The following is a 27,075-nucleotide window of genomic DNA, read 5'->3' on the forward strand; positions in this document are numbered from 1 at the left end:
ACATTAGGAAGAACTTCCTGATGGTAAGAGTTGTTTGGCACTGGAAGAACAGCTCTTGTGTTAGGAAATTCATTTGGACCTGGGTGAAGGAAGCAGAAGGACAGCAGATGATGATTTCAAGAAAGTTTACTGTTGGCCAAGAGTGGTGACAGCCCAACTTGTGCTGGAAAAAAAAAACAACTGTCATACCCAAATTGGGTGTGCTAGCTTGTTATAACCTTTTTCTGACATGCACACACTAAACAAAGCTTCAGTTTTCGTCTTCCCAAAATCACATTATTTCCAACAGGCAGAAATGTTCATGGCTTCAGTTATATTTTGTTGTTATTCTAACAAGCACTCTATTGTCCATTGTAGTTCAGAGCAAAGAAGCAGAATATAGAAATGTGAAAAGACGCAGAAACAATTTTTAGCAAAAGCAGGTAGAGTTTTACTCCTTTCTGTTCCAGGCGTATTACTAGCCGAAGACTGTGTCCCTCAGAGAGACTGGTTGTTAGCAAACTGACAGTCAATTTTAGCATTATTTTGAGACTCTTCAATTTCTCTAAGAATTTCTAAATACAATTAATCATTAAAAGCAGCTCTTACGCCCACTCACTTGCAGGTTGGTGAACTATCAAGGAAATGCTAAGAACCACTTCTTCAATTTCTTTTTCTGACCCTTCCTCCAGATCCAATGAGAGAGCAGCAAATTGATCAGATGGAACACATAAGTATGATCGAGTTTTTAAAAAGTTAGAAATGGTAGATAAAAGTGGCAAGCTTTTCTGCAGGCCAAAGCTTAAGAATATATTCAGCACAATTCTTGATGATGGGCACATTTCATTGCTAGAAATGTTAATCGCCTTTTACAACCAACATAAAGATGTCAACTCTTTTAACAACCATTTGGTTACAGCAAAGTCAGGAGGTGACATCAAATGACATCAATAGACCTTTTTGGGGGGAAAGGCCTTTGCTGTTCGTTCCCATTTTTCATCAAGTTAAATATATGGGAGAAGAGGGATCCTAGCTTTATCAACTAGTAGTTGTGAGTTAGTCGAAATAAATACTGATGTATTTTATATACTGGGAGGTATTTTTAGATTGCTTTAGCAAGATGCTTCACACATGGATGAGCAAAATGGAGCCACCCCCGTAATGAGCACAACCCTCTTTATGGCAACACACTATGCTACACATTTGATGCGTAACAGGCCAGATGGATTAAGTCAAAGGCATCTCTGTAATCTTCTATTTTGGTCAACCAAAAGCCAGTGGGTAACCCCACAAATAGAAGCTAACTGCGAAAGTTCTTCTTATGCTTCTCTTCTTCTGCTTATGTTCCCTGGCAAGTCCAATTCAAATCCAGTCAGCCATCCACATTCAACCCAAGCTTATTGCAGAACAAGCAGGTTTCAGACCAGGGAAAAACTGTACAGGTCAAATTCTTCATCTGACTGAGCATATCGAGGAAGGCTATGAGAAAGGCTGCATCACGGGAACAGTTTTTGTGGACCTTACGGCAGCCTATGACACGGTGCAACATAGAAAAATGCTGCATGAAGTCTACCATATCACCCGGGACTCTGACTTTACAAAAACTGTCCAGACCCTCCTAGAAAACCGCAGCTTCTATGTGGAGTTTCAGGGCCGGAAAAGCAGATGGAGGAGGCAAAAGAATGGTTTACCCCAAGGAAGCGTTCTTGTACCGACCTTATTTAACATCTTCAGCCACAACCACCACTCACAAAGAGCTTTATATATGCTGATGACCTTGGCCTTACAACACAAGCAAAAGATGTTGAAACAGTTGAAAACCAACTCGCTAATGCCTTGAAAGACCTCTCCAGCTACTACAAAGAGAACCACCTGAAGCCTAACCCTGCCAAGACACAAGTGTGTGCTTTCCACCTACATAACCGTGAAGCCAACAGGAAACTGAAAGTTACTTGGGAAGGCCAAGAGCTCGAACACTGTTTCCATCCTAAATATCTTGGTGTCACCTTAGATCGAACACTAACATATAGGAAACACTGCACGAACACCAAGCACAAAGTAGCTGCACGCAACAACATCCTGCGGAAACTGACTGGCAGCTCATGGGGTGCAGACCCACAAGTAATAAGAACATCAGCCCTGGCCTTGTCTTTCTCAACTGCTGAGTACGCCTGTCCTGTCTGGCAAAAGTCTGCCCATGCAAAGCAGTGGACATAGCACTAAACAAAACATGCAGAATAACCACAAGATGCCTTAAACCTACACCTGTTGATAAACTCTACAAGCTAGCTGGCATTGCCCCTCCTGACGTGTGACGGGAAGTTGCTGCTAACTGTGAGAGAAATAAGGTCAAACACTGTGAACGCCACCCACTGCATGACTATCAGCCTCCTCCCAGTAGACTCAAATCAAGGAAGGGCTTCATGAGAACCACCACTCCTCTTGATGTTCCTCCAGCAGCAGCAAGGGTGTCTCTCTGGGCAGCTAAACCTGGCAATTCTAACTGGATGGCCCCCCAAGAGGGTCTTCCTCCAGAGGCAAACCAAGAATGGGCAACTTGGAAGTCCCTGAACAGACTCAGAAACGGAGTGGGCAGATCTAAAGACAACTTGGCAAGGTGGCACTACCTGGAGGAATCCTCCCCCTTGTGTGACTGTGGAGCAGAACAAACAACTCAGCATATGTATGCTTGCCCACAATGTCCTGCCTCATGTACGGAGGAGGAGTTGTTTAAAGCTACAGACAATGCGGTTGCTGTTGCCCGTTTCTGGTCTAAAACTATTTAGTTGTTTGTGATTTCCTCTATTTTTTTTCATCATTTTTAAATGTATTTGTTATGCAATGCTTTTGACACGAAATAAATAAATAAAATCCACATTCAATGGGGTTAGTGGCAACGAGACCCATGAAAGTGGAAAACAGCAAATAAAAAATAACCTGAGAGAACATTCCTCTAGTAATCTATATGTCTTTCAGTGTGACCCTATAGCAGGGATGGGCAAACTTCGGCCCACCATGTGTGTTGGACTTCAATTCCTAACAGCCCACTGGAGAGCCGAAGTTTGCCAATACCTGCCCTATAGCCAACTTCTACCAAAAGTTGATCAGAGAATTGTACTGGAGGACAGAATCCTAGAGTTCTCTCTTTAGGAATCTATAAATCCTCCAGCATTAGCAATGGAGGTTAACCATAATGTTGCACTCAAAGACCTAGAAATTTCTAGCGATAACATTTAAATCAAACTGTGAATAATCAAATCAGCAAAACTCAAATTTGCAAATGTGGAAGGCCAGGTGTACTGCCTTGGAATTAATTTATAGTTGTTAGGATTTTCTGTGTTAGGGAAAACTCCAAAAATTTCAGCAAAGCATCCAAAAATACAAAAGCAGGATACTTATGGTTGAGGATTCAGCTCACAGAAAGCTGATTGTAAAATGTTATGTGGTTGTTAAGAATTTAGAGGCAAAGATCCAGAGTTCTATCTTTAAAAATTACAAACAGCTAGAAAAATGTTGGAGGGGTTGTCAGGAAAGGGGGACATATATTCATATGTGGTGAGAATGTAAGTACAGTATGTACAGAGTTTTTGGGGTAAGGTCATAGTAGAAATAGAGAGTATCATGAAAAAAAAATCAATATAAGCCCAGCAACTATACTATTATCTATTTATAATACAGAGGAATTGAAAGAAAATGAAAAGAATTTGGTAACAATGTTGCTAACGGCTGCAAGGTTATTAATAGCAAGAAATTGGAAAGGGGAGGTGAAAATTAAAATAGAAGATTGGTACAAGGAAATTTGGAAATTAGCAATAAATGATAAATTAACATGCAATTTAAATGTCAAAAAATGCCTAAGGAAGAAAAATTATTTTGAAAGTATATGGAAGAAATTTATTGAAAAAAACATTAAGGAAAGAAGATGGGAATCAACCCCCACCAGAAGAAATGAGGTTCTGGTTGGACTATAAAGAAATGGACTCCGGTGATGGGGAGCACAACAGGTAGAACACTGGGGGAAGGAAAAGACTTAATTATATGAATTGTAAAGATTTTTCTTTTCTTTGTAACAAATTAATAGTAATGGAATAAAAAAAATATTTTTAAAAAATTACAAACAGCTTATTTACAAAAATAATACCCACATTATTGAGGACTGGAAACTTGGGCAGTGTGGGGCTGAACTCCAATAGTCACAATTGCTGGTAATCAATGACATAGCCTTATTCTGATGAAGAACAAGACTGCAGTCCTATTCCTGCTGACCTGCTGGACTGAGTGGGACCCCAAATAAATCAATACACAGGGGCAAGAAAACAAAGGTTATTCCAAGACTTGGAGTTATCTACATGGTAGAATTAATAAACTTTGTAAGGCTTTCAGGGCTGGAATCACTGGGTTGCTGTGAGTTTTCCTGGCTGTATGGCCAAGTTCCAGAAACCTCAGAGGTTGTATAAGGTATATTGGAAACTAGGTTTTTATTGTTCCTTGTCTGGAATTGCTCTGTTTTCAGAGTGTTGTTCTTTATTTACTGTCCTGATTTTAAAGTTTTTTCATACTGGTAGCCAGGTTTTGTTCATTTTCATAATTTCCTCCTTTCTGTTGAAATTGTCCACATGCTTGTGGATTTCAGTAGCTTCTCTATGTAGTCTGACATTATAGTTGTCAGAGTGATCCAGCATATTTGAGTTCTCTAATAATCTATGTCCAGGTTGATTCATCAAGTGCTCTGCTATGGCTGACTTCTCTGGTTGGATTAGTTTGCCGTGTCTTTAAAAAATTCTAAAATCAGGACAGTAAATAAAGAACAACACCCAGAAGACAGGGAAATTCCAGACAGGAAACAATCAGGGCCAGCTAACAGGAAGCAGCCAGGCTTTGAAGCTGCAAGGCTATTCAAAGCTAATCAAAGTGGCCAATTGCAACATTCACACTTGCCTCAGGCAAACAAGAGTTCTTTCTCCCACCCTGGACCTTTCACGGATATATACCCACTTGCTTAGTTTGCAACAGACCTCACAACCTCTGAGGATGCTTGCCATAGATATGGGCGAAACGTCTGGACAGAATGCCATACAGCCCGGAAAAGTCACAGCAATCCAATTTGATCCAACTTTGACTGCTATGGCTCAGCGCTATGGAATCCTGGGAGTTGTAGTTTTAGAAGGTGTTTTGCTTCTGCCAAAGTGTGCAAACTACAACTCCAAAGAATTGAGCCACGGAAGTTCCAAGTAATGCCAAACTCCATTAATTCTTCAGTGCATCTTTAGTGACCAAGCTTGATCTTCTGAAACACAAACAGCACCTTTCTCCCGCCCTCTCCGATTCTTGTCCGTCTTTGGGGACGGCCCCTTTAAGAACAAAGTGAACAGCCACCCCTCTTCTCTCCGCTTCCTGTTTCCTCTCCCGCCAGTCTCGTTTGGCGCGAAAAAATTGCCGGCGTAACATTCGAAAGGGGCGGGGCGCCCGGCGCGGAGGCTTCTGATTGGGCTGGTGCGGACTGGTGGCGCGAAATCCCTTCCATTGTCCCGGCGGTGGCGTGATGGACTTAGCAGCAGCAGGAGAAACCGGTGCGGCGGCGGGCAATGCGGCGCTCAAGCAGATCCGCGATGAGGTGGCCGAGAAGTGCCAGAAGCTCTTCCAGGACTTCCTCGAGGAGTGAGTGGGATCCGGGCCCCAAGGGGACACTTTGCAAACCCCCTTCCTGGTTTGGGGATCCTGGGAGATGCAGGCCAGAGAAATCACATTGGGGTTTAGCAAGCCTTTTACTCAGGTGGAAGCTTGAATCCTGTATACACGTCCACCCCTCCGGTGCCTCTACACTGTGAAATTAATGCAGTTTGGTACCGCATTAACTGCTATGACTCAATGCTATGGAACCCAGATGTTGTGAAAGCGCTATGTAACACCGTTTCTGTTCCAGGGACACCCTGCAGCATATTTTGCTATAGTTTTTCAATGAATATTTCATAATAATTTCTGACAACTCAACATAGTTTGCGGCAGCCACAAAAACAAAGTTTCTGGAGTATAACAAGTACTTTAAGTATTGCATAATTAACCAGGAAATAACACTTTCAAACCAGGAACACAACTCCCATGACTCCAGAGAGTTCAAAGAGGTGCCAGACTGCTTTAATTTCACAGTGAAGATCAGGCATGGGCAAATTTAGACCCTCCAGTGTTTTGGACTTCAACCCCCACAATTCCTAGCAGCCTCAGGCTGAAGGGGGAAAGGAAGGGGCCAAAGTTTGCCCATGCCTGGTGTAGATGCACCAGGCATGGCTTTTTCAGTTATCCAGCCTTGCCTTGTTTTGCCTGATAATTTATAGTTCAAGTCTTGTTAGTAAACAAGTGTCAATATTGATGAGCTGCATAGATCCAATCCCATGCATGGAGTAAAATCCCCATGTGTTTATCAACACTTGCATATGAACAAAGTGCATTATTTTCCTGCAATAGCATTGGACAGAATGAAAACTAACTCCTTCCAAAGTTTTCCAGTTTTTAAAGGCCCCAAGACTAGCTGAGAGGAAAGGTGATCTAATAGGATGCATCCTTTTTCATGTCACATTACTGGGTGCGAAATACAGTTTTATTAAGTGGTTCTCAACCTGTGGGTCCCCAGATGTTTTGGCCTTCAACTCCCAGAAATCCTAACAGCTGGTAAACTGGCTGGTATTTCTGGGCATTGTAGGCCAAAACACTTGGGGACCCACAGGTTGAGAACCAGTGATTTAGATATTGCTGCCATTCATTAAGCATTGCCTGGTGAGTCTTTCCACAAGCCCTTATCGGAGCTACCTCAGTTCTTTGAATGTGTCTGATTTGCCCTTTAATTCTTAGCCATTTTATTACATACCGTCTACTCTTGCATTACATTTGACAAATGTTTTTGCAAAGCTCTTCTCTGAAATACTACCATTTTCAGGTTCCAGAACAGTGATGGCGAAGTTAAATACTTGAGAGATGCTGAGGAGTTGATCCGTCCAGAGAGAAACACATTAATTGTAAGCTTTGAGGATCTGGAACAGTCTAATCAACAGCTTGCAACCACCATCCAGGAGGAGTTCTACAGGTGAGACGATCCCAACTTCTTTATTGACGTGCTTTTTGCGTTAACACTAACTTCATCCATCCTGGTAGGTGTTGTGGTGGTGTTCGTAAGATTAAGGAACTTGAAGTTAGTAATACGTTTTAACCTTTGTATCTGTAGAAGATACATTACTAAACTTACCATGGAAAATTGTGGATAAAAGCAACCCCTACTGAAATGAACTACTTCTGTTGAAAGTTACCATAGAGCAGTGGTTCTCAACCTGTTAATCCCCAGGTGTTTTGGCCTTCAAATCCCAGAAATCCTAACAGCTGGTAAACTGGCTGGGATTTCTGGGAGTTGTAGGCCAAAACACCTGGGGACCCATAGGTTGAGAACCACTGCCATAGAGTAATGCTGGAGAACTTAGAAACGTATCAAGTGAGACTGTGGCGAAAACACCATAGAATCACCTAACAAATTTCCTATTAAGGACATACTTTGACAATAAAAAAATCCCTTTTAATATTTTTGTGCTTTCTCAAAGCACCTTTATGGAATTTTAAAAATTCTGATGAGTGAAATGTCAACTGACATTAAAGGATGTCAAAGTAACTTTTGATTTCAGCCCATTTTGTTCCAAAAACATGGTATAAAAATAAGATATGTAAGGTTCTTTTGAGGTCAAATACATTTGTCAGTTTGCTCATTTAAACTTTGCTATTAAGGTTACACCTCCATGCGCTTCAACGCCTTTTGAAGAAATTCATGATACATAAACTGCTAACTGTAGTCCAAAGCCAGAAAAGTTTGTATCACTAAAATCTTGCTTTCTTTTCAGAGTCTATCCTTATTTATGTCGCGCTGTAAAGACATTTGCCAGAGACCATGGAAATGTCCCTCCCAACAAGGACTTCTATGTGGCTTTTCAAGACCTGCCTTCTAGACACAAGTGAGTTTCTCAGAAGATAGCCAGCATAAAGTGTGGTTTCTATCGGGAAGATAGAAGTATTCAGCTTGGCAAGAAGATCCATTGTGAATGCTGGTTCACAGATCAAGAGCATTAACTCAGACCTCTGAACATATGGGGCACCAGAGCAGATTATCCTATTACTTTAGCTATGTGTGAGGGGGTTTTTATAGCCCATCTCTTGTTTATTAGTTTTTGTGTGTGTGTGGCTTTTTTGTATATCTCTTATGTAACCTTTTGTATATTAGCTCCTCTTGTATATTAGCTTTTATGGTGCCGTGGTTAATTCAAAAGGAGCGATGCTGCCTCACTAAACTTTGTGGACTCTTTTTCATTTTCTACTCTTCTTAAATGTTGAAACCATCCAACAGAACTTGAATGTGAATGTCTGCAGTCCTGGCACACTTTCCATCTTGCAACAATCATTAGATGCAGCATCTTTGGCTTGGACTTGGTTTGATCATAAGCCTAGCCTGATGACACATTCTGGTTTATTTTTTTGTTTTGTTTCGTTTTTTGGATTATTGCTTTTAACATTAATTTAAAAACAGGGAAGGAGATGCCCTCTGTATTGCATCTGAAGAAATGGGTTTATATCATGAGAGTTCATGCTCAAATAATAATGTCTTAAAGGTGCTGTCATGTTTGTTTGTTTGTTTCCTCTTCACTTTTTAAAAATCAAAATGGGTTCTTTACCTAATATTTAGGAGCCCCCAGTGGCACAGTGGGTTAAACCGCTGAGCTGCTGAATTTGCTGACCAAAAAGTTGGTGGCTCAAATCCGGGGAGGGGGGGTGAGCTCCCGCTGTTAGCCACAGGTTCTGCCAGCCTAGCAGTTTGAAAACATGCAAATGTGAGTAGATCAATAGTTACCGCTCCAGTGGAAAGGTAACGGCGCTCCATGCAGTCATTCTGGCCACATGACCTTGGAGGTGTCTAAGGACAACGCCGACTCAATTTCAGCTTTGAAATGGAGATGAGCACCAACCCCCAGAGTCGGACACAACTAGACTTAATGTCAGGGGAAGACTTTTAAACCTAATAGTAGTAGTGGTAATAATAATAATAATAATAATAATTTTATTTTTGTACCCCGCCTCCATCTCCCTGAAGGGACTTGGGACGGCTTACATGGGACAGAGCCCAACAACACAGTTAAAATGTAATTACATAAAAATGCAATTCATAATACAAACGGAATGAAACAAAACATAACAGTAATAAAAGCATCAATCAGTAACCAATTTCAGTTTCTTCTGTCTTAGTGGGCATATGGACTAGTTGTAGCAATAATGGATAGGATGATAAATAAAGTGCCTACATATAAATTTTAGGTTTAGGTTAACATCATATAACATTTTAAACTGGAAATATATGGCAAGCACATATGGTTCATAAATATTTTCCCGTTACTGTGTACACTGAGTTATGAGTAAAACAAACTTGTTATTTTAAAAGAAGTCTACTTGAATCTTTGTCTGCTGGAAGCATCAAATAGAAACAAGATATTTATTTGCCTAGTGATTATCCAGTAGCCCAATACTTTGGAACTTAGCCCATCACAGAACAAAATTTTGTAGATGTCACTGAGTGCATCTACACTGTAAAATTAATACACTTTGACACCACTTTAACTGCCAGTGGAACCATGGGAGTTGTAGTTTGGTGAGACACCAGCTCTCTTTGGCAGACAAGGCTAAAGATCATATTAAACTACAACTCCCAGGACTCCATAGCATTGAGTCAGGGCGGATCAAGTAGTGTCATACTGCTTTAATTCTTTGGTGCGGATGAACCCACAAACACCATCCTTAAAAGTATTGGCTTCTACCTATATACTTTAAGCGTCTGGCTTGTGAAGGAAAACATTTAAGATGGCTTTGTTCTCTCAACAGAATCCGAGAAATGACATCGGCTCGCATTGGCTCGCTGATGTGTATTAGCGGGCAGGTGGTTCGCACCCACCCAGTCCACCCGGAGCTTGTAAGTGGGACCTTCCTGTGCCTGGATTGCCAAACCGTGATCAAAGATGTGGAGCAACAGTTCAAGTACACACAGCCCAACATCTGCAGAAACCCTGTCTGTGCCAATAGGAAGCGCTTTCTTCTAGACACCAACAAGTCACGATTCGTTGACTTTCAAAAGGTAAGATGTAGCTTCTAGGATGGTTTTTCAGGAAGCGATGGAGTAGATATAATGGCAAACCATGGTTTGGTGTGATAAGTAACCAGTTTTTAAGGATGCCAACACTTTGGTAGATGTCCCTCTTTGTTTCCTCTTATTATTTCTTTGTAAGCAGGTTACTATTTTATTTGACCACCATACCATGTTCTGTGCTTGCCATGCAAATCAGGATTGGAATTCAGGTTTGAAAACAGTGTTCAATTCTGGTCTTCAGTGTAAATGCCAAGCTGATTTTTCTCATTTTGAGAAAAACAGACAGAATCATGTTAATGTGCTGTCGAAGGCTTTCATGGCTGGAATCTCTGTGTTGCTGTGAGTTTCTATGTTGGAGATATGTTGAGGCAACCTGATATTTTACCTGTAGGGATTAATCATCATTTTAGAACCAATCTTTAAATTATTAACCCTTACACGAATCATCTGTTTATACCCACAATAAGAGAGATCACAGCTGTAGAACATACATTTCTCTACTTGCAAATTAGAAAACTGCCAACTAAGACTTATTTTTAGCACAAGTGATAGAGCACTATCACTTTTTTCCCACTCAGGCCCCTTTTCCACACACGAAATGTTTACATGACCCCAGTATATAGATATATAAAATATAAAAATAGGACATTTATGGATAATAAAGTAGCCTGTGCAAGGCTGGCTAAACAGGCTGATTTTCCTTTTTTATGAAGTATAGCTGAAGCATTTTTTGCAAAGTAAATACTGCACAGTAGATTTGTGCTAGTGGGCGGTGTTCAGAAGCCTTTAAAGGTAAAGGTTTCCCATGACGTTAAGTCCAGTCGTTACCGACTCTGGGGGTTGGTGCACCGTTGTCCATAGACACTTCCAAGGTCATGTGGCTGGCATGACTGCATGGAGCGCCGTTACCTTTCTGCCAGAGCGGTACCTATTGATATACTCACATTTGCATGTTTTCAAACTGCTAGGTTGGCAGGAGCTGGGGCTGACAGCGGGCGCTCATTCCGCTCCCGGGATTTGAACCTGGGACCTTTTGGTCCGCAAGTTTAGCAGCTCAGTTCTTTAACACACTGTGTCACCAGGAGCCCCTCTCAGAAACCTTTATTGTTACCTAATTTTTGGGGATATTTTCACCGTGAAGTGAGCCTCCTTTGGTAATGTTTTTTTTTTTTTGTCTTTTCTGTTGTAACCTCAGTTTCTCATATATATTTTTTCACAAGGGTACCACTAACATGACAGAAACTATATTATTTTTGACAGTATTCCCTATGAGATTTGCCCTTTGCTTAGGAGAAGCTGAAACATGGCCACTTGTGTATTGGCTTCTTTTTTCTTTGTGCATTTGACTAATATTAGACATGGTGCAATCTGTTTTGGTCTCAGAACTGTAGGGTTGAATTTTGCCCTTTTCAGGTTCTGTATCCCTCTCTTACCAGGTTCGTATTCAGGAAACCCAGGCCGAACTCCCTCGGGGAAGCATTCCTCGTTGTGTTGAGGTGATCTTGCGTGCGGAAGCCGTGGAATCTGCCCAGGCTGGGGACAAGTGTGACTTCACCGGTTCCCTCATTGTTGTGCCTGACGTGGCTCAGCTTTCCACCCCAGGTCAGTGGGCTCCTTCCAGAGCATTGCAGAGTTGCAGACAACCCTTTGACAAATCCAATTTTTTTCCCTCTATTCTACAAGTTTGGAAAATCTTCTGGTGTTTTTGATCCTACACCTTTTCCCCTGAATGCTGCTGTAATATGAAATTGCATTTGACCCTTGCATTAAGTGTGGTTCCCTACAGTAAGAAAGCTTATTATGCAATCCCATTGAACTTGGTTTAATTTATACATGAAGAGCTTTGAATGACAGAATTGCTCCAGAGAACCTAAAAATGCCTAGAGAAACGATTGTTGTTATTATCACACTATGTAACACCATTTTTGTTCCTTGGTTATAAATGTCATTTACTAATTGGTTCTATCCTAAAAACATGGAAATTTTTTATTAAACTGCAAAAAAATTGCTTTTGCGGGAGGGACATTCTGCAGCACATTTTGCTATAGTTTTTCAGTAAATATCTCAACCAGTTCATAGTTTGTAGCAGCCACAAAAACAAAGTTTCTGGAGTATAACAACTACTTTCAAAGTAAGTACCTCACAATCAAATAGGAAATAACACTTTTAAACCAGGAGCAGATTTTTTTTCAAATTTTGTTACATAGTACTCTTATTCTATGGTCAACTTCCACTAGAAGTTCAGCTGGAAGTTAATCATAAAATTGCACTGGAAACCTAGGAAGAACACTTCTTTTTTCATAATTTTCTTAATTTTTCAAAAATGCAACTTAGATCCAACAAGGATTTATTTAGGCATTTTCTCAATACCCCAGAGTGGTTCTGTGGTATGCTTGTCCAGAAGCTCGAGACTGTTCATTCCGGGTAAAAAATTGGGGTCCAAATTGCATGAAAATTGTAATACTTCAAAAGTCATGGAATGGATCCCTCATATAATAACATAGGCGTACTATATTTATGTTTAGAGTTCTGTTTCTTTGGAATGCAGTTTGAGAATCATAAAAGGTTACAGGCAATCCCCAAGTTACAAACAAGATCGATTCTGTAGGTTTGTTCTTAAGATGAATTTGTATGTAAACCGGAACAGGTACGTTTTTTAAGTGTAGCTCCAGCCCAGCAATGTAAATACATACATACATACATAAGCTTCGGATATCATAGGGAAGGATTGACACCCCTGTGGTGTTTGTTCTGCTCTCTGTGCCCCTGTTCAAAAGATTTCACCTCACTTTCTGTCCCTGTGATAATTGGATTTTGAAAAATGTGGTTTATTGTGGAAACAAGAATTTGTGCAAAGGCTTTAGTAGAGACACCTTTTCCCCATGATAACTCTTCCAGGAATTAATTTCCCATCCACGGGGTAGAGTTCTCTTACTTCCTGTTGTCTCACCCCCGTTCTTAAATAAAGAACTTTATTTATATTTCACCCTATCTCCCCGAGGGGACGCAGGGCAGATTAACTCTGAATTAACTTCTTAACTCTTGACTCGTTTGTAAATCTGATGTTTGTATATGCATTTGGGGAATGAAAAACAATTGAGAATCTAAGGTGTGCTCTCTGTCATAGTGGGTTCTCCAGTACTGATGGATTTAAGAGTCAAGTGTGCCATTTCCACCTGCATTTTGAAGTGTTGCTTTTGTAGAACTGTCATTTCTCTTTTTTGATGTGTATAAGAGAGATTATTCCCAAGTGTTCCTTGTGCTGATCTTAGGCCTTGTTTTCATAGGTGTGCGGGCAGAAACTAGTTCTCGTGTGGCTGGGAAAGAAGGATATGAAACAGAAGGCATCAGAGGACTTCGAGCGCTGGGTGTTAGAGAGTTATCCTATAAGCTGGTCTTTCTAGCTTGTTACGTTGCACCAACAAACCCACGAGTAAGTTTTTTTTAGGAAAATAGTTTTAAAAAAACATATTTTAAGAAATTTAAATTTTCCTCTACTTCCTAAATATCAAAATATACAATGTCTTGCTGTCTTTTCACCTAACCTATCATGTTGGTGTAATTTTGCATATAATTTCTTCTGTCATACCAGTGATTAGAATCTAGAACTACAAGTTCATTTTGTTTCCTTTCAGTTAGCAAACAGAATCCTATCTTCCTAAGACTTTGACCTTTTCTTTATCACATCAACATTTACTTTCTTTTGTGAAACTCTTTTCTAGTCTATGCTGTATTTTCACATATTTGTAACTTCCTTTGGTTTTAGTTTGGTGGCAAAGAGTTACGGGATGAGGAGCAGACTGCGGAAAGCATTAAAAACCAGATGACAGTAAAGGAATGGGAAAAAGTGTTTGAAATGAGCCAAGATAAAAATCTCTATCACAACCTTTGCACCAGTCTCTTTCCTACAATACACGGTAAGGCCTGGTTATGGCATTATATATCTTATCTGTGGCTAGTATTATATTAGGTCTGCTGGAAACACTGATGAACTGAATCTCACAACACACATTTGTCTCAGTAAAGGTTTCACCCCTTTTGAGAGAAGAAAAAAGATAAATATAATTAAAGTTTGACATTGTGTATACAGACACACAAGTGAGTGTGTATAAGAGAAAGTGTAGCAGAAAAAGATGGTTGTATCAAAGTCAGAAGTAAAAAGCTGCATAGCTGACACCCATGATTTCAACATTTTTAATTTGTCAGCCATGATTTCATGCACTCTGCACTACTGCTTCTTAAACTGTGGGCCCCAACCACAAATGAGGTCCTCTTAGTTCAGTGTGGTGGTCCCAAAAATGGCAAGATTAAAAACTTTCTGAACATGACCAGTTTTGTACATTTACATGAATCTGTTCATGCAAATTTACAGTGGACTCTGTAAACACTCTGTAAACATCCTCCACAAAAACTAGCCTGTTTAGAAAGCCTTGCAAATGCTGATTTGTTATCAGTAAATGTTTGATTTTCATACTTCTTTTATATACCTATATACATGTAAACATTTCTGGGGCCAAAAGGGGTCGCAAGTGGACATGTTTAATAAACCCTGCTCTACATGACTTCTGTATGCCTGATTTTCTGTGGAAGGTTCATTTTTTAGTTATTTCATGTAATGTTCTGTACATATCTGTATAGATCACCTCTCTGTCCCTTTCTTATCAAGTAACCTCTGGACCGTAATAGCAAGAGATAAACCTGAATGATAATGTGTCTTAGTCCATGTAGACCTCAGAATAAACCTCTTTCACTACCCAGCACTCTAAAAGTAATTATTATGAACTGTAGTTATCTTTGAACTGAAATATGTTTTAGAGAAGATGGGTTGAATCTAAAGTTCCTGTGGGGGAAAAAACCCTGATTTATAGTGTGCTCCACTGGAGAAAGGGGATATTCTTGCTGCTTGTCTCTTCTACAGTCTCCTGTTCCCAAGGGTTGGAAAGTTCTGTAGTTGGAAGGCCAGGCTGTGGCACAGGCTGGATAGCAGCCAGCTGCAACAAATCACTCTGACCAAGAGGTCATGAGTTCGAGGCCAGCCCGTGCCTGCATCTGTCTCTGTTTCTGTTCTATGTTATGGCATTGAATGTTTGCCTTATATGTGTGCAATGTGAGTCCCCTTCGGGGTGAGAAGGGCGGAATATAAATACTGTAAATAAATAAATAAATTGGAAGGGGATATTGGTCAACATAGCCTTTTAATTCCTTGCGGTCTCCTCAGTGAAAGAAAGAGGCCTTTGCAAATGTGGAAGGAGCAGTTTGGCTCAAAGATTTGGTTCCAAAAAGGCCACATGGCATGGAATCCAGGAGTTGGAAGATACCCAAATGGTCTTCCAGTCCAACCTCATTGTGCTATACAGGAACCCCTGGATAAAGCACTCCCATGGCCATCCAGCTTCCAATTAAACCCCCACAGAGAAGGGGAGATGCCACCAAATGCTGAAACACTGCTTAAAAGAGGACACCTATGGCCCTCCAGATGCCAGAAGCAACTTGAGAAAGTGCAAGTCGCTTCTGGTGTGAGAAAATTGGCCGTCTGCAAGGATAATTGCCCAGGGAGCGTCTGGATGTTTCTGTGGGAGGCTTCTCTCATGTCCCTGCATGGGAAGCTGGAGCTGACAGACGGGAGCTCACCCTGCTCCCCGGATTCAAACCGCCGACCTTTTGGTCAGCAGTCCTGCCGGCACAAGGATTTAACTCACTGCATCATAGGGGGCTCCAGATGTGGTGGAACTGTATCTTCCTTCAAGTCAGTTGCAATTATATAAGTGGCGAAAAATAATGGGAATTCCAGAGGGCCAAATAACTCCACCCCCTGATTTGAAGCCACCAGTAAAATAGGTAGAATGCAGGTTGATCACACCATGATGGTAAAAATCTGCTATTAGAATTCACTTTGAATTTGGGCCTTCCTAAAATTCCTTTTAATAGCCTACAATTTATTGTTTGAAATGCAGGTAATGATGAAGTTAAGCGAGGGGTCCTCCTTATGCTATTTGGTGGAGTACCTAAGACAACTTCAGAAGAAACTTCTTTGCGTGGTGACATCAATGTCTGTGTTGTCGGTGATCCAAGTACTGCCAAGAGCCAGTTCCTTAAGTAAGTTTTGGAAGCTTCCTTTTTCAAATCAAACTTTTGGTCATCTTATTCTTGTATCCGTCGCATCAACTCCCCAGTTTCAGATAGGATAGTTTCTGCTCCTTAGTTGGAGGTACCAGACATCAAACTTGGGATATTCTACACGTAGTGCTTGCCTTCTGTCACAGGGTGATTTGTCTTGTTTAATTTTATTTTATATTTGCATACAGCAAACAGTGTCATCACTATGCTTCAGTGTCTCCATGCATTATCTCAGCTACAGAAGGGTAACCTAATGTTACATGTCTATAATTGCTTTGTATTCATGATCCCGACAGTTATGATTGTAGAACTTTTGCTGTGGTTGTAACTGCCCTCACCAACATAGAATCAGTACAAACCAGAGTTGGAGGAGATCAAGTCCAATCCCATTCTGCTACACAATGCAAGCATTCTCAACAGATGGCATAACAGTGCTACATTCTATTGTGAGTTGTTAAATAGCCTTTTGCCTGATATCCCACAGGCACGTGGAGGAATTCAGCCCCCGAGCCGTTTACACCAGCGGAAAGGCCTCCAGTGCTGCTGGCTTAACAGCAGCTGTCGTCAAGGATGAAGAGTCCCATGAATTTGTCATTGAAGCTGGAGCTCTGATGTTGGCTGATAATGTATGTTTTCTCATTGATGACTCTTTTAACACTTCTGAAAAAGACCCCGGGTTTCATTTTGGGAATTAATTAATCTTGCATCCCGTTTCTTTAGGGAGTGTGCTGCATTGATGAATTCGACAAAATGGAAGTGAGAGATCAAGTTGCCATTCATGAAGCAATGGAACAGCAGACCATATCCATTACAAAAGCAGGAGTCAAGGTAAATGGCTGATTTGCTTGAATGTGTCGTTGTTACACTATGGCATATACCAGTGAGGGTATATGGGGAGATAAAGCAGGGTATAAATAATGATGATGATGATGATACGAAATCCAGCATTTCTATCTTGTTTGCTGTGTCATAAAATAATAATAATAATAATAATAATAATAATAATAATAATAATAATAATAGATATACAGGCAGCCCCCAAGTTATGAACAAGATAGATTCTGTAGGTTTGTTCTTAAGTTGAATTTGTATGTAAGTCAGAACAATTAAATGTTTAAAGTGTAACTCCAGTCTAATATATATGCATGCATGCATGATTTGGATAGCATAGGGAAGGGTTAATAGCCTTGTGGTGTTTGTTTTGCTGTCTACGCTCCTGTTTGGAAGATTTCACCTCACTTTCTGTCCCTGTGAGAATTGGATTTTGATAAATGTGGCTTGTTGTGGAAACAATGACTGGGGATACAGCTTCAGTGGAGACACCTTTTTCCCATGAGAACTCTTTCAGGAGTGCATTTTCTTTCCAAAGGGTAGATTTCTCTCACTTCCTGTTGTCTCTCCTCCATTCTTAACTATGAATCCTTATTAAATCGGATGTTTATAACTCAGGGACTGCCTGTATTCATATCTATATACAAAAAAGATTTCTGTGAATTCTGACATATACTTTAGCTGTATCTGCTCCCACTACTCCGTCAGTCACTTTTCTTTTAATTGAATATTCTTAGAAGAGACTCACTGTGGTAGCCTTCTCTAAAGCAGAGCCTGTTGTCTTCTCCAGTTCTAAATCAAAGCTAACCACTAATGATACAGATATACATTTTTTCAATAGATGTATTATTATTTATATTTGTTGTCATTAAACTCCTTAGATCAGAGCTTTCCAAACATTTCATGTTGGTCACACACTTTTAAGACATGCATCATTTTGCAACACAGTAATTTAGTTTTACTAAATTACACCAGAGGTTAAACCAACTTCTTATAAGAGATATAGACACATACATAAATTGTAATAATGAAATGTATGGAGAGCCCCCAGTGGTGCAGTGAGTTAAACTGCTGAGTTGCTGAGCTTGCGGACCAAAAGGTCCCAAGTTCAAATCCCGGGAGCGAAATGAGCGCCTGCTGTTAGCCCCAGCTCCTGCCAATCTAGCAGTTTGAAAACATGCAAATGTGAGTAGATCAATAGGTACTGCTCTGGCAGGAAGGTAACAGCGTTCCATGCAGTCATGCCAGCCACATGACCCTGGACAGACAACGCCAGCTCTTTGGCTTAGAAATGGAGATGAGCACCACCCCACAGAGTCGGACACGACTAGACTTAATGTGAAGGGGAAACCTTTACCTTTATGGAGACACAACATGAAAACTTTTATATTTATATTTCTAAGTATATATGATTTATTGCTTATTTGATACAAACTTCGAGGTTTCCAGTGTGTAGTGCGTGACACACGTACACACTGAAGCCAATGCATTTTACGTGTCACGACACACAGTTTAATAATAATAATAATAATAAAAGTTTATTTATATACCGCCCTATCTCCCGGATGGGACTCAGGGCGATTTACAGTCATAAAAGCAAACACAAACATTACATAACAACATAATATACATTATTAAACAAAGTAAAATAATACAATTATAACAATAAATCACACTTACATGACCAGATCAAGGGGACGGGAACCATAAAACCTATATATTAAAATGTATCATTTTAGGCTAGGGAAATCTTGTGCAATATATTCAGGCCTGTTTTCCAACTAAAGTGGACATATATAAATGTTTACTGACTAAATACCCAGTCATTCATAGAGTCAACTCTGTGAGCTTTTCACAATTGAATATAAGTTGGACCTTTGTTTTTTTTATTTATATGTCCTCTTTCTTTGGAAAAAGCCTCATTGACAGACAAATGTACATAGTGAAAGTGTGTTTTGAAGCAAGCATGAGAATTAGAACTGTGTATCCAGTTGAGGTGTGGATAACTTCAATGAAGCCAATGATTTAAGATGCTGAATAAGGATTAATAGCTTAAACAATGATGACATATCCCCATAGGCTTCTCACTCAAGTATATGCCAAAACAAAGGAGTATAATTACATTATTAGCTTTCCACTGTTGTCTTTGTAGAGCTCCTTATATGATTGATGAGATAAATGTCCAGACACTAGTAAACATCTTTCTTTCAAGTACCTTTGCTTCAGTTCATATAACTAGTTCTTCTCGCTTATTGTTAGGCTACTTTAAATGCCAGGACCTCCATTTTGGCAGCAGCGAATCCAGTCGGTGGGCGTTACGACAGAGCAAAGTCTTTGAAACAGAACATAAACCTCTCAGCCCCCATCATGTCTCGATTTGATCTCTTCTTTATTCTTGTGGATGAATGCAATGAGGTAAAGCATTGTCTACAGCTGTCTGTAGTGTGTTATACATTCCATAATAATGCAGCCCACAGATAAAAAGGAAAATGCTCTAGATACAGTAGAGTCTCACTTATCCAACATAAATGGGCCGGCAGAACGTTGGATAAGCAAATATGTTGGATAATAAGGAGAGATTAAGGAGAAGCCTATTAAACACCAAATTAGGTTATGATTTTACAAATTAAGCACCAAAAGATCATGTTATACAACAAATACAACAGAAAAAGTAGTTCAATATGCAGTAATGCTATGTAGTAATTACTGTATTTACGAATTTAGCACCAAAACATCACGATGTATTGAAAACATTGACTACAAAAATGCATTGGATAATCCAGAACGTTGGATAAGCAAGACTACTGTATGTGGATTCTAACATTAGGAGGTGGTCCCCTTAATCTTTACCTAAAGATTCTGTTTTTATGTAGTATCTTCTTGACTTTGTGATTTTCATTTCTTTCCTATAGTTAGAAATCTCTTTCAGTCATGCAGCTATGCACTGCTTATGTAATGGATTAGGAATAGCTTTGCCTGGGCTTAAAGCCTCCCTGAGTTTTAGCAAGAGAAGTGGGGTACAAATCAAATAATTTCATTCAGCAGCCGAAAGTTTGCTGCAGTGACCTATATCCTAATTGTAATGAACTTTATGAAAGGAATGTTATTCCCATCTCCCCTTGTGCCCACCTGTGCCCCATGTGAAACCACTGTTTTTTGTTCTTGTTGTTTTCGTGTCATGAGCGATTTGAGAAACTGCAAGTCACTTTTGGTGTGAGAGAATTGGTCGTCTGCAAGGATGTTGCCCAGGGAGGCCTGGATATCTTGATGTTTTACCATCCTTGTGGTAGGCTTCTCTCATGTCCCCACATGCGGAGCTAGAGCTGACAGAGGGAGCTCACTCACCTTCCCTGGATTTGAACCGCCAACCTGCTGGTCAGCAGTCCTGCCCACACAAAGGTTTAACCCATTGCGCCACCAGGGGCTCTGTGAAGATGAGGATATCCTGATCAATATGGGAAATTCCTGCACTCCCTGGCTCTGGAAGTGACGGCAAGGCAGGGGAATGCATAGGAAACTTTGCAAACTTCTTTAAGCATGTATCTTAAGATGCATGCTTATTGATATGCTTAACAACTTATAAAATACCACAGACAATTGGGTCTAGAGAAATTATGGTCGTGAAAAGCAAACATCATGAGACCAAAATGAACTTTAGTACTCTGAATAAAGATAATATCTAATCATGTATTCGGTGACCCAGTTCTGTTGTTACTGCGGCTAAAGCAGTTGCCAAAACAGAAGTTAATTAACTGCATTGGTTCCATATTTATATTTTGTTTTCTGCACCGTTGTATATATAATTGTTAATCCGTTTCATTTACCAGTTATTAGCTGGCATTTTTGGAATTGTATTCTAACACATGCTTCTTCTGCTACAGGTCACAGACTACGCCATTGCTAGGCGCATTGTGGATCTCCATTCTAGGATTGAAGAATCAATTGATCGCATTTATACATTAGACGATATCCGAAGATACCTTTTGTTTGCCAGGCAGTTCAAACCAAAAGTAATGACAATGTTTATGCTTCCTATAATAGGAGTGCATTGTGTAATGTTAAAGAATACAGCATTCGGGGTTGTTTTATTCAGTTAGTGCAACTGGATAGGGGTCCAATTCTTTGTCAGTCACTTCACTGGCAATCACATTTTCCAGTGTGTTTCCCTTTTTATCAATACTTTGTATGTCATTTGAGCAAAAATGCATGGAATCAGGCTGTTAGCTACATATCTGAAAATGGATTCACATATGAATATTTTTGTGTTGTTATCTATGGTGCTAGCTAATGAGTTAGCACTCCTAGAACAGATCTCTTTATTTGCGGCGTTTGTTGGGAAACAACTCCAGAGTTCCCCAACCACCTTCATCGGTCTTTGTTTAGCTGTGGCATTGATGTTTCAAACTCAAGTAGAGTGCCTACTTGATGTACATATGTCTGACTCTGGGGGTTGGTGCTCATCTCCATTTCTAAGCCGAAGAGCCGGCGTTGTCCGTAGACACCTTCAAGGTCATGTGGCCGGCATGACTGCATGGAGCGCCGTTACCTTCCCGCCGGAGTGGTACCTATTGATCTACTCACATTGGCATGTTTTCGAACTGCTAGGTTGGCAGAAGCTGGAGCAACAGCGGGCGCTCACTCCGCTCCCAGGATTTGAACCCGGGACCTTTTGGTCTCCAGCTCAGTGCTTTAACCACCGGGGCTCCTACAAAATTCATACATACATATGTATGTATTTTAATTCTGATTTTCTCGTCATATTCCCATATGCAAATGATAATCTGTTTCCATTTATTAGTACAAGGTCATATTATTTTCCCTGAATGTTGGTGCTTGATCCAGTAAATAGTATTTAAGCGTGATTTGTAACAAACCCTTATCTCAGTGGTTCTCAACCTGTGGGTCCCCAGATGTTTTGGCCTTCAACTCCCAGAAATCCTAACAGCTGGTAAACTGGCTGGGATTTCTGGGAATTGTAGACCAAAACACCTGGAGACCCACAGGTTGAGAACCACTGTCTTATCTGTACTGCCTGAATAAATTACCATATATATTGCAATCAAAAATACATTGAATCCATATTCAGTGGATGGTGGGACCTAGCAATACAGAATGGATTTGAATTGACTATTAGTTAATTTATATTGCATCCTATTACATAGTGAGCATTGACCAACCCAACTGTAGCTGTCACTCTTTTTTCTTCTTTCCTCCAATAGATTTCTAAAGAGTCAGAAGATTTTATAGTTGAGCAGTATAAGCGGTTGCGCCAGCGGGACGGCTCTGGCATTACGAAATCCTCATGGAGGATCACCGTGCGACAGCTGGAGAGCATGATCCGACTTTCAGAAGCAATGGCACGGATGCACTGCTGTGATGAGGTAGCTGCAACTGATGGGGAAACATTTGGTGTGAGGATCTTGACCACTCCTTCCCCTGTTGGCATTCCCAACTTGTTTTCTGCTACTAAAATATATCAGTATAACATCCATGGGCATGGTTCAAGGTTAATCATGACAGAATCTTGTCTGATTGGAGACACCTGAAATTGAAGGGCCATGCAAATGTTAAATGTTAAATTTATCTGTTTCTGCTTATGGTCATCCATCATAAAGCAAGAACCAAAGATGAAAATTATGTTCAATGTGTTGTTGAAAGCTTTCATGGCCAGAATCACTGGGTTGCTGTGAGTTTTCTGGGTTGTATGGCAATGTTCCAGTAGCATTTTCTCCTGATGTTTTGCCCACATTTATGGCAGGCATCCTCAGAGGTTGTGAGGTCTGTTGGAAACTAGGCAAGTGAGGTTTATATATCTGTGGAAGGTCCAGGGTGAGAGAAAGAACTTTTGTCTGCTGGAGGAAAGTGTGAATGTTGCTTTTAATCACCTTGATTAGCATTTAATGGCCTTGCAGATTCAAGGCCTGGCTGATTGCTGCCTGGGAAAAACCTTTGTTGGGAGGTGTTAGCTGGCCCTGATTTTTTCATGTCTGGATTTCCCCTGTTTTTAGAGTGTTGTACTTTATTTACTGTCCTGATTTTAGGGTTTTTTTTTATTCTGGTAGTCATATTTTTTTCATTTTCATGGTTTCCTCCTTTCTGTTGAAATTGTCAACATGCTTGTCAGACTACACAGAGAAGCCATTGAAATCCACAAGCATGTGGACAATTTCAACAGAAAGGAGGAAACCTTTTCAGGAGAAACTTTGCTCATCTGTCTCTTCTTAAACATTCTGACTTAGGTTCATCCAAAACATGTGAAGGAAGCTTTCAGGTTATTAAATAAGTCTATCATCCGAGTTGAAACTCCAGATATCAACCTTGACCAAGATGAGGAGGAGGAGCAGCAGCCCATGGAAGAGCATGAAGCCCAGGATGGAGTTGCAGGTGGGTAGCTATGTAGTCCTACTTGAGAGAGAAACTTTGGTGTTCTGAGACAGGATAGAAATATCTTAAATAAATAATGGAAACATCTTAGGGTCTCTTTGTTCCTGGGGCCAGTTCATATGCAGTTTGAGATCATTTTAATCATGACTTTTCTATTAATTTTTTGCAAGAATAAGGATGTTTGGCATCCTTCTAGTTGGCCTTCAGGCAGGAAATATTCTTTCTTTTTGATATTATGTAAATTGTTTCCTTTTGTTGTAAGCCGTCCCGAGCCCCCTTGGGGAGAAGGGGGCAGGATATAAATAAAGGTTTTTTTATTATTTATTATGGGAACACCTGGTGGTGCAGTGGATTAAACTATTGAGCTGCTGAATTTGCTGACTAAAAGGTCAGTGATTCGAATCCAGGGAGCAGGGTGAGCTCCCAATGTTAGCCCCAGCTTCTGCCAACCTAGCAGTTCGAAAACATGCAAATGTGAGTAGATCAGTAGGTACATCTTTGTCGGGAAGGTAACAGCACTCCATGCAGTCATGCCGGCCACATGACCTTGGAGGCATCTACGGACAACGCTGGCTCTTTAACTTAGAAATGGAGATGAGCGCCAACCCTCAGAGTCAGACATGACTAGACTTAATTCAGGGGAAAACTTTTACCTTTACTTATTATTTAATATTCTTTCCCCATTTTTCTAAATCAAATTAGGTTTTTAGCTATATCTGCTCTCTTTCTCAGAAAAGCCAGTGTTTGTTGTGTGTGTGTGTGTGTGTCTTTATGTATGTCTATGTCCTAACCTCCTCACCCCTATACACACCCTTTTAGCCCTGCATACAATCAGATGAACATGTCCAAAACTTACGTTGTGTATTCATTCTGAGCCACAAAATAGGAAGTTTGTTGGAATGACCCACCTCATAATGCAAGTCCACTGTAATATTTCATTCCCAGCCCTGCACTAATGTACACCCAAAAACCCATCCCCTATCTTTGTTTTCTAGGAAATGGAGAACCCGTTGCTGTCAATGGTTTAGTGAATGGTGTAACTGATCACGCAGATGATGGGAACAAGGAATCGGCACCCAAGGCTCCCTTAAGACTAAGTTTCCCTGAATATCGCAAAATCTCCAACCTCCTTGTGATGCATCTGAGGAAATCAGAAGAAGGTAAGAAGAGAGACAGCCTGCTTTTAAAAGTTTGAGAAACTGAGTGAAGAAATAAAGAAAGAGTGATCTATATAAGGATTTCTGAGGGTGGGGATGAAAGGAGACGTTTCTATTCCCTTTCTGTAAAATCTGCAAAATGCTCTTTGGGGGGGGGGACAATCTGTGAGGGCTGGTCTACACATTTCACATGATCCTGGTCCAGATTACTTTTGCCTCGCTGCTTACAATATCTTACAGATCATTGAGATAAAGTGTGTGAAGGCCACTTGAGTTATATAAATGCTAAATATTAACCTGATTATTGATACGTAACAGTAAACTTGTCTTTTCCGTCCTGTTTTTGCAGAAGACGATGAAGCCTCCTTAAAAAGAACTGAGCTTATCAACTGGTACTTAAAGGAAATTGAGTCAGAAATAGATTCTGAAGAAGAGCTTATCAATAAAAAGAAGATAATAGAAAAAGTTATTCATCGCCTTACTCATTATGTACGTACCATTTTGGGGAATCTTTTGAAGCCAAATGCTAGTGTTGTTGAAGGCTTTCATAGCTAGAATCACTGGGTTGCTGTGAGTTTTCCCGACTATGACCATTTTCCAGAAGCATTCTCTCCTGACGTTTCACTCACATCTATGGCAGGCATCCTAAAAGGTTGTGAGGTCTGTTGGAAACTAGTCAAGTGGGGTTTCTATGTCTGTGGAAAGTCTAGGGTGGGAGAAAGAACTCTTGTCAGTTTGAGGAAAGTGTGAATGTTGCAATTGACCAGCTTGATTAGCATTGAATGGACTTTCAGCTTCAAAGCCTGGCTGCTTCTTGCCTGGGGGAATCCTTTGTTGAGAGGTGCAGAGCACTTTCTAGACAAGAAACAATCAGGGCCAGCTAATCACCTCCCAAGAAAGGATTTTGCTGGACCTCTCTCACCCTGGACATTCCACTTCCGTTGCCTAGTTTCCAACAGACCTCAACAACCTCTGAGGATTCCTGCCGTAGATGTGGGTGAAATGTCAGGAGAGGATGCTTCTGGAACATGGCCATACAATACAGAAAACTCCCAGCAACCCAAAAGGCTAGTCTTGAGTTCTTTGGATCAAAGCTTTGAAAGAAGGACGTATTGATGTATACTATGTACTATCAGAAGGAAGTACTAATGTGGTCTTTTGATCTTATGCATATGTACCTTCAAGCACGTTATACTGTATTTAATGTGTCTTACTCCCCAGGAAGTTTGCAGCTTACATATAAGCTGCTGTTTAATATGCTCCCAGCAAGGCTGCAATTCTATATTCACCTAACCAACAATAAATATCACTGAATTTCAAAAAGACTGTATACTGAGTAGGCATTTGTTGGGTTTCATTGTATGAACTGCTGGTTATGTTGATATTTTATAGTTGGTGAGAGTGGGTTGTGTTCACATAGATCCATTAGTATGCATAGCACTATGGGCTAAGGAGCTTTAAGGCTTTGATCCTCATTCTTTTTAAGGCAGTAAAATCAATGTTTAAAACTGGCATGTTACTTGAAGTTAGTATGCTTATTGTCATTTGTAGAGCATACATAATAAGACTCTCAGAGCTTGACCTGACTTAAGAATTCTCTTGTTTCAGGACCACATTTTAATTGAGCTCACTCAGACAGGACTGAAAGATTCGGAGGAAGGCCAGAGCTTTGACGAGGACCCCTTTCTTGTAGTGAACCCCAACTACTTGCTGGAGGACTAAAAAGAAATGCTGCGGAATCAACTATGTTCTTACTAGATGCCATTACTCACGCCCTGATGCTTGTCACCACTGTATATAGTTGCCTAACCTGAAAAACTGTCAGTGAATTCACCCACCTGGTCTATTTTTAAATCTTTTATATGGATAATAAGATAGATAATATTCTTTGCAAACAAGAGACATGATAAGAGGACTTTTTAAAAGTGGCTTTTGTGTTTTACTGAAAAAATAAGTACTTAAATACTTTTGTGTGTAGTATGATGTAACTCTTTCTTCCAACTCTTTGTGTTAAATAAATACTGTGTTAAATAAAGTATTATCCCTGTATATCTGTTTCCAAATGTTTCATATTTTGCTGAAGGTTGAACTAAGGCCCCTTCTACACTGCCATATAAAATTCAGATTATCTGCTTATCTCAGACTATCGGACAGTGTAGACTCATACAACCCTGCATAATAGGTGTATAGCGTCTAGATCCAGGGAAGTCATGCTACCCCTCTATTCTGTCTTGGTCAGACCCCTGGAATACTATGTCCAATTCTGGGCACCGCAATTGAAGGGAGATGTTAACAAGCTGGAATGTGTCCAGAGGAGGGCGACAAATGATCACGGGGCTGAAAACAAGCCATATGACGAGCGGCTTACAGAGCTGGGCATGTTTAGCCTGCAGAAGAGAAGGCTGAGAGGAGACATGATAGCCATGTATAAATATGTGAGGGGAA

The 27,075-nt window shown here is 40.4% G+C and overlaps 1 protein-coding gene across 1 annotated transcript; it reads left to right on the top strand.

Annotated features, from left to right (window-relative positions):
- The first annotated feature begins 5,430 nt into the window (after positions 1 to 5,430).
- Positions 5,431 to 26,679, top strand: mcm6 (minichromosome maintenance complex component 6). Its single transcript, XM_062966876.1, has 17 exons — positions 5,431 to 5,637; positions 6,911 to 7,057; positions 7,857 to 7,967; positions 9,880 to 10,129; positions 11,578 to 11,743; positions 13,429 to 13,574; positions 13,908 to 14,058; positions 16,096 to 16,237; positions 16,743 to 16,884; positions 16,979 to 17,086; positions 19,349 to 19,504; positions 20,971 to 21,099; positions 22,309 to 22,470; positions 23,329 to 23,473; positions 24,469 to 24,633; positions 24,980 to 25,119; positions 26,239 to 26,679. The coding sequence occupies exons 1-17, from the start codon at positions 5,522 to 5,524 to the stop codon at positions 26,350 to 26,352; spliced, it is 2,490 nt and encodes an 829-aa protein (XP_062822946.1). The 5' UTR covers positions 5,431 to 5,521; the 3' UTR covers positions 26,353 to 26,679.
- Positions 26,680 to 27,075: the final 396 nt, after the last annotated feature.

The sequence above is a fragment of the Anolis carolinensis genome, chromosome 1, assembly GCF_035594765.1.
Source record: "Anolis carolinensis isolate JA03-04 chromosome 1, rAnoCar3.1.pri, whole genome shotgun sequence".
Classification (NCBI taxonomy): domain Eukaryota; kingdom Metazoa; phylum Chordata; class Lepidosauria; order Squamata; family Dactyloidae; genus Anolis; species Anolis carolinensis.

What these genes read in the sequence shown, in the direction of transcription:
- mcm6 (XM_062966876.1), top strand. Translation starts at nt 5,522, where the DNA reads ATGGACTTAGCAGCAGCAGGAGAAACCGGTGCGGCGGCGGGCAATGCG. An exon ending in ATCCAGGAGGAGTTCTACAG is followed by an intron (nt 7,058 to 7,856) that starts GTGAGACGATCC and finishes CTTTCTTTTCAG; the next exon opens with AGTCTATCCTTATTTATGTC. An exon ending in GGATGCACTGCTGTGATGAG is followed by an intron (nt 22,471 to 23,328) that starts GTAGCTGCAACT and finishes ATTCTGACTTAG; the next exon opens with GTTCATCCAAAACATGTGAA.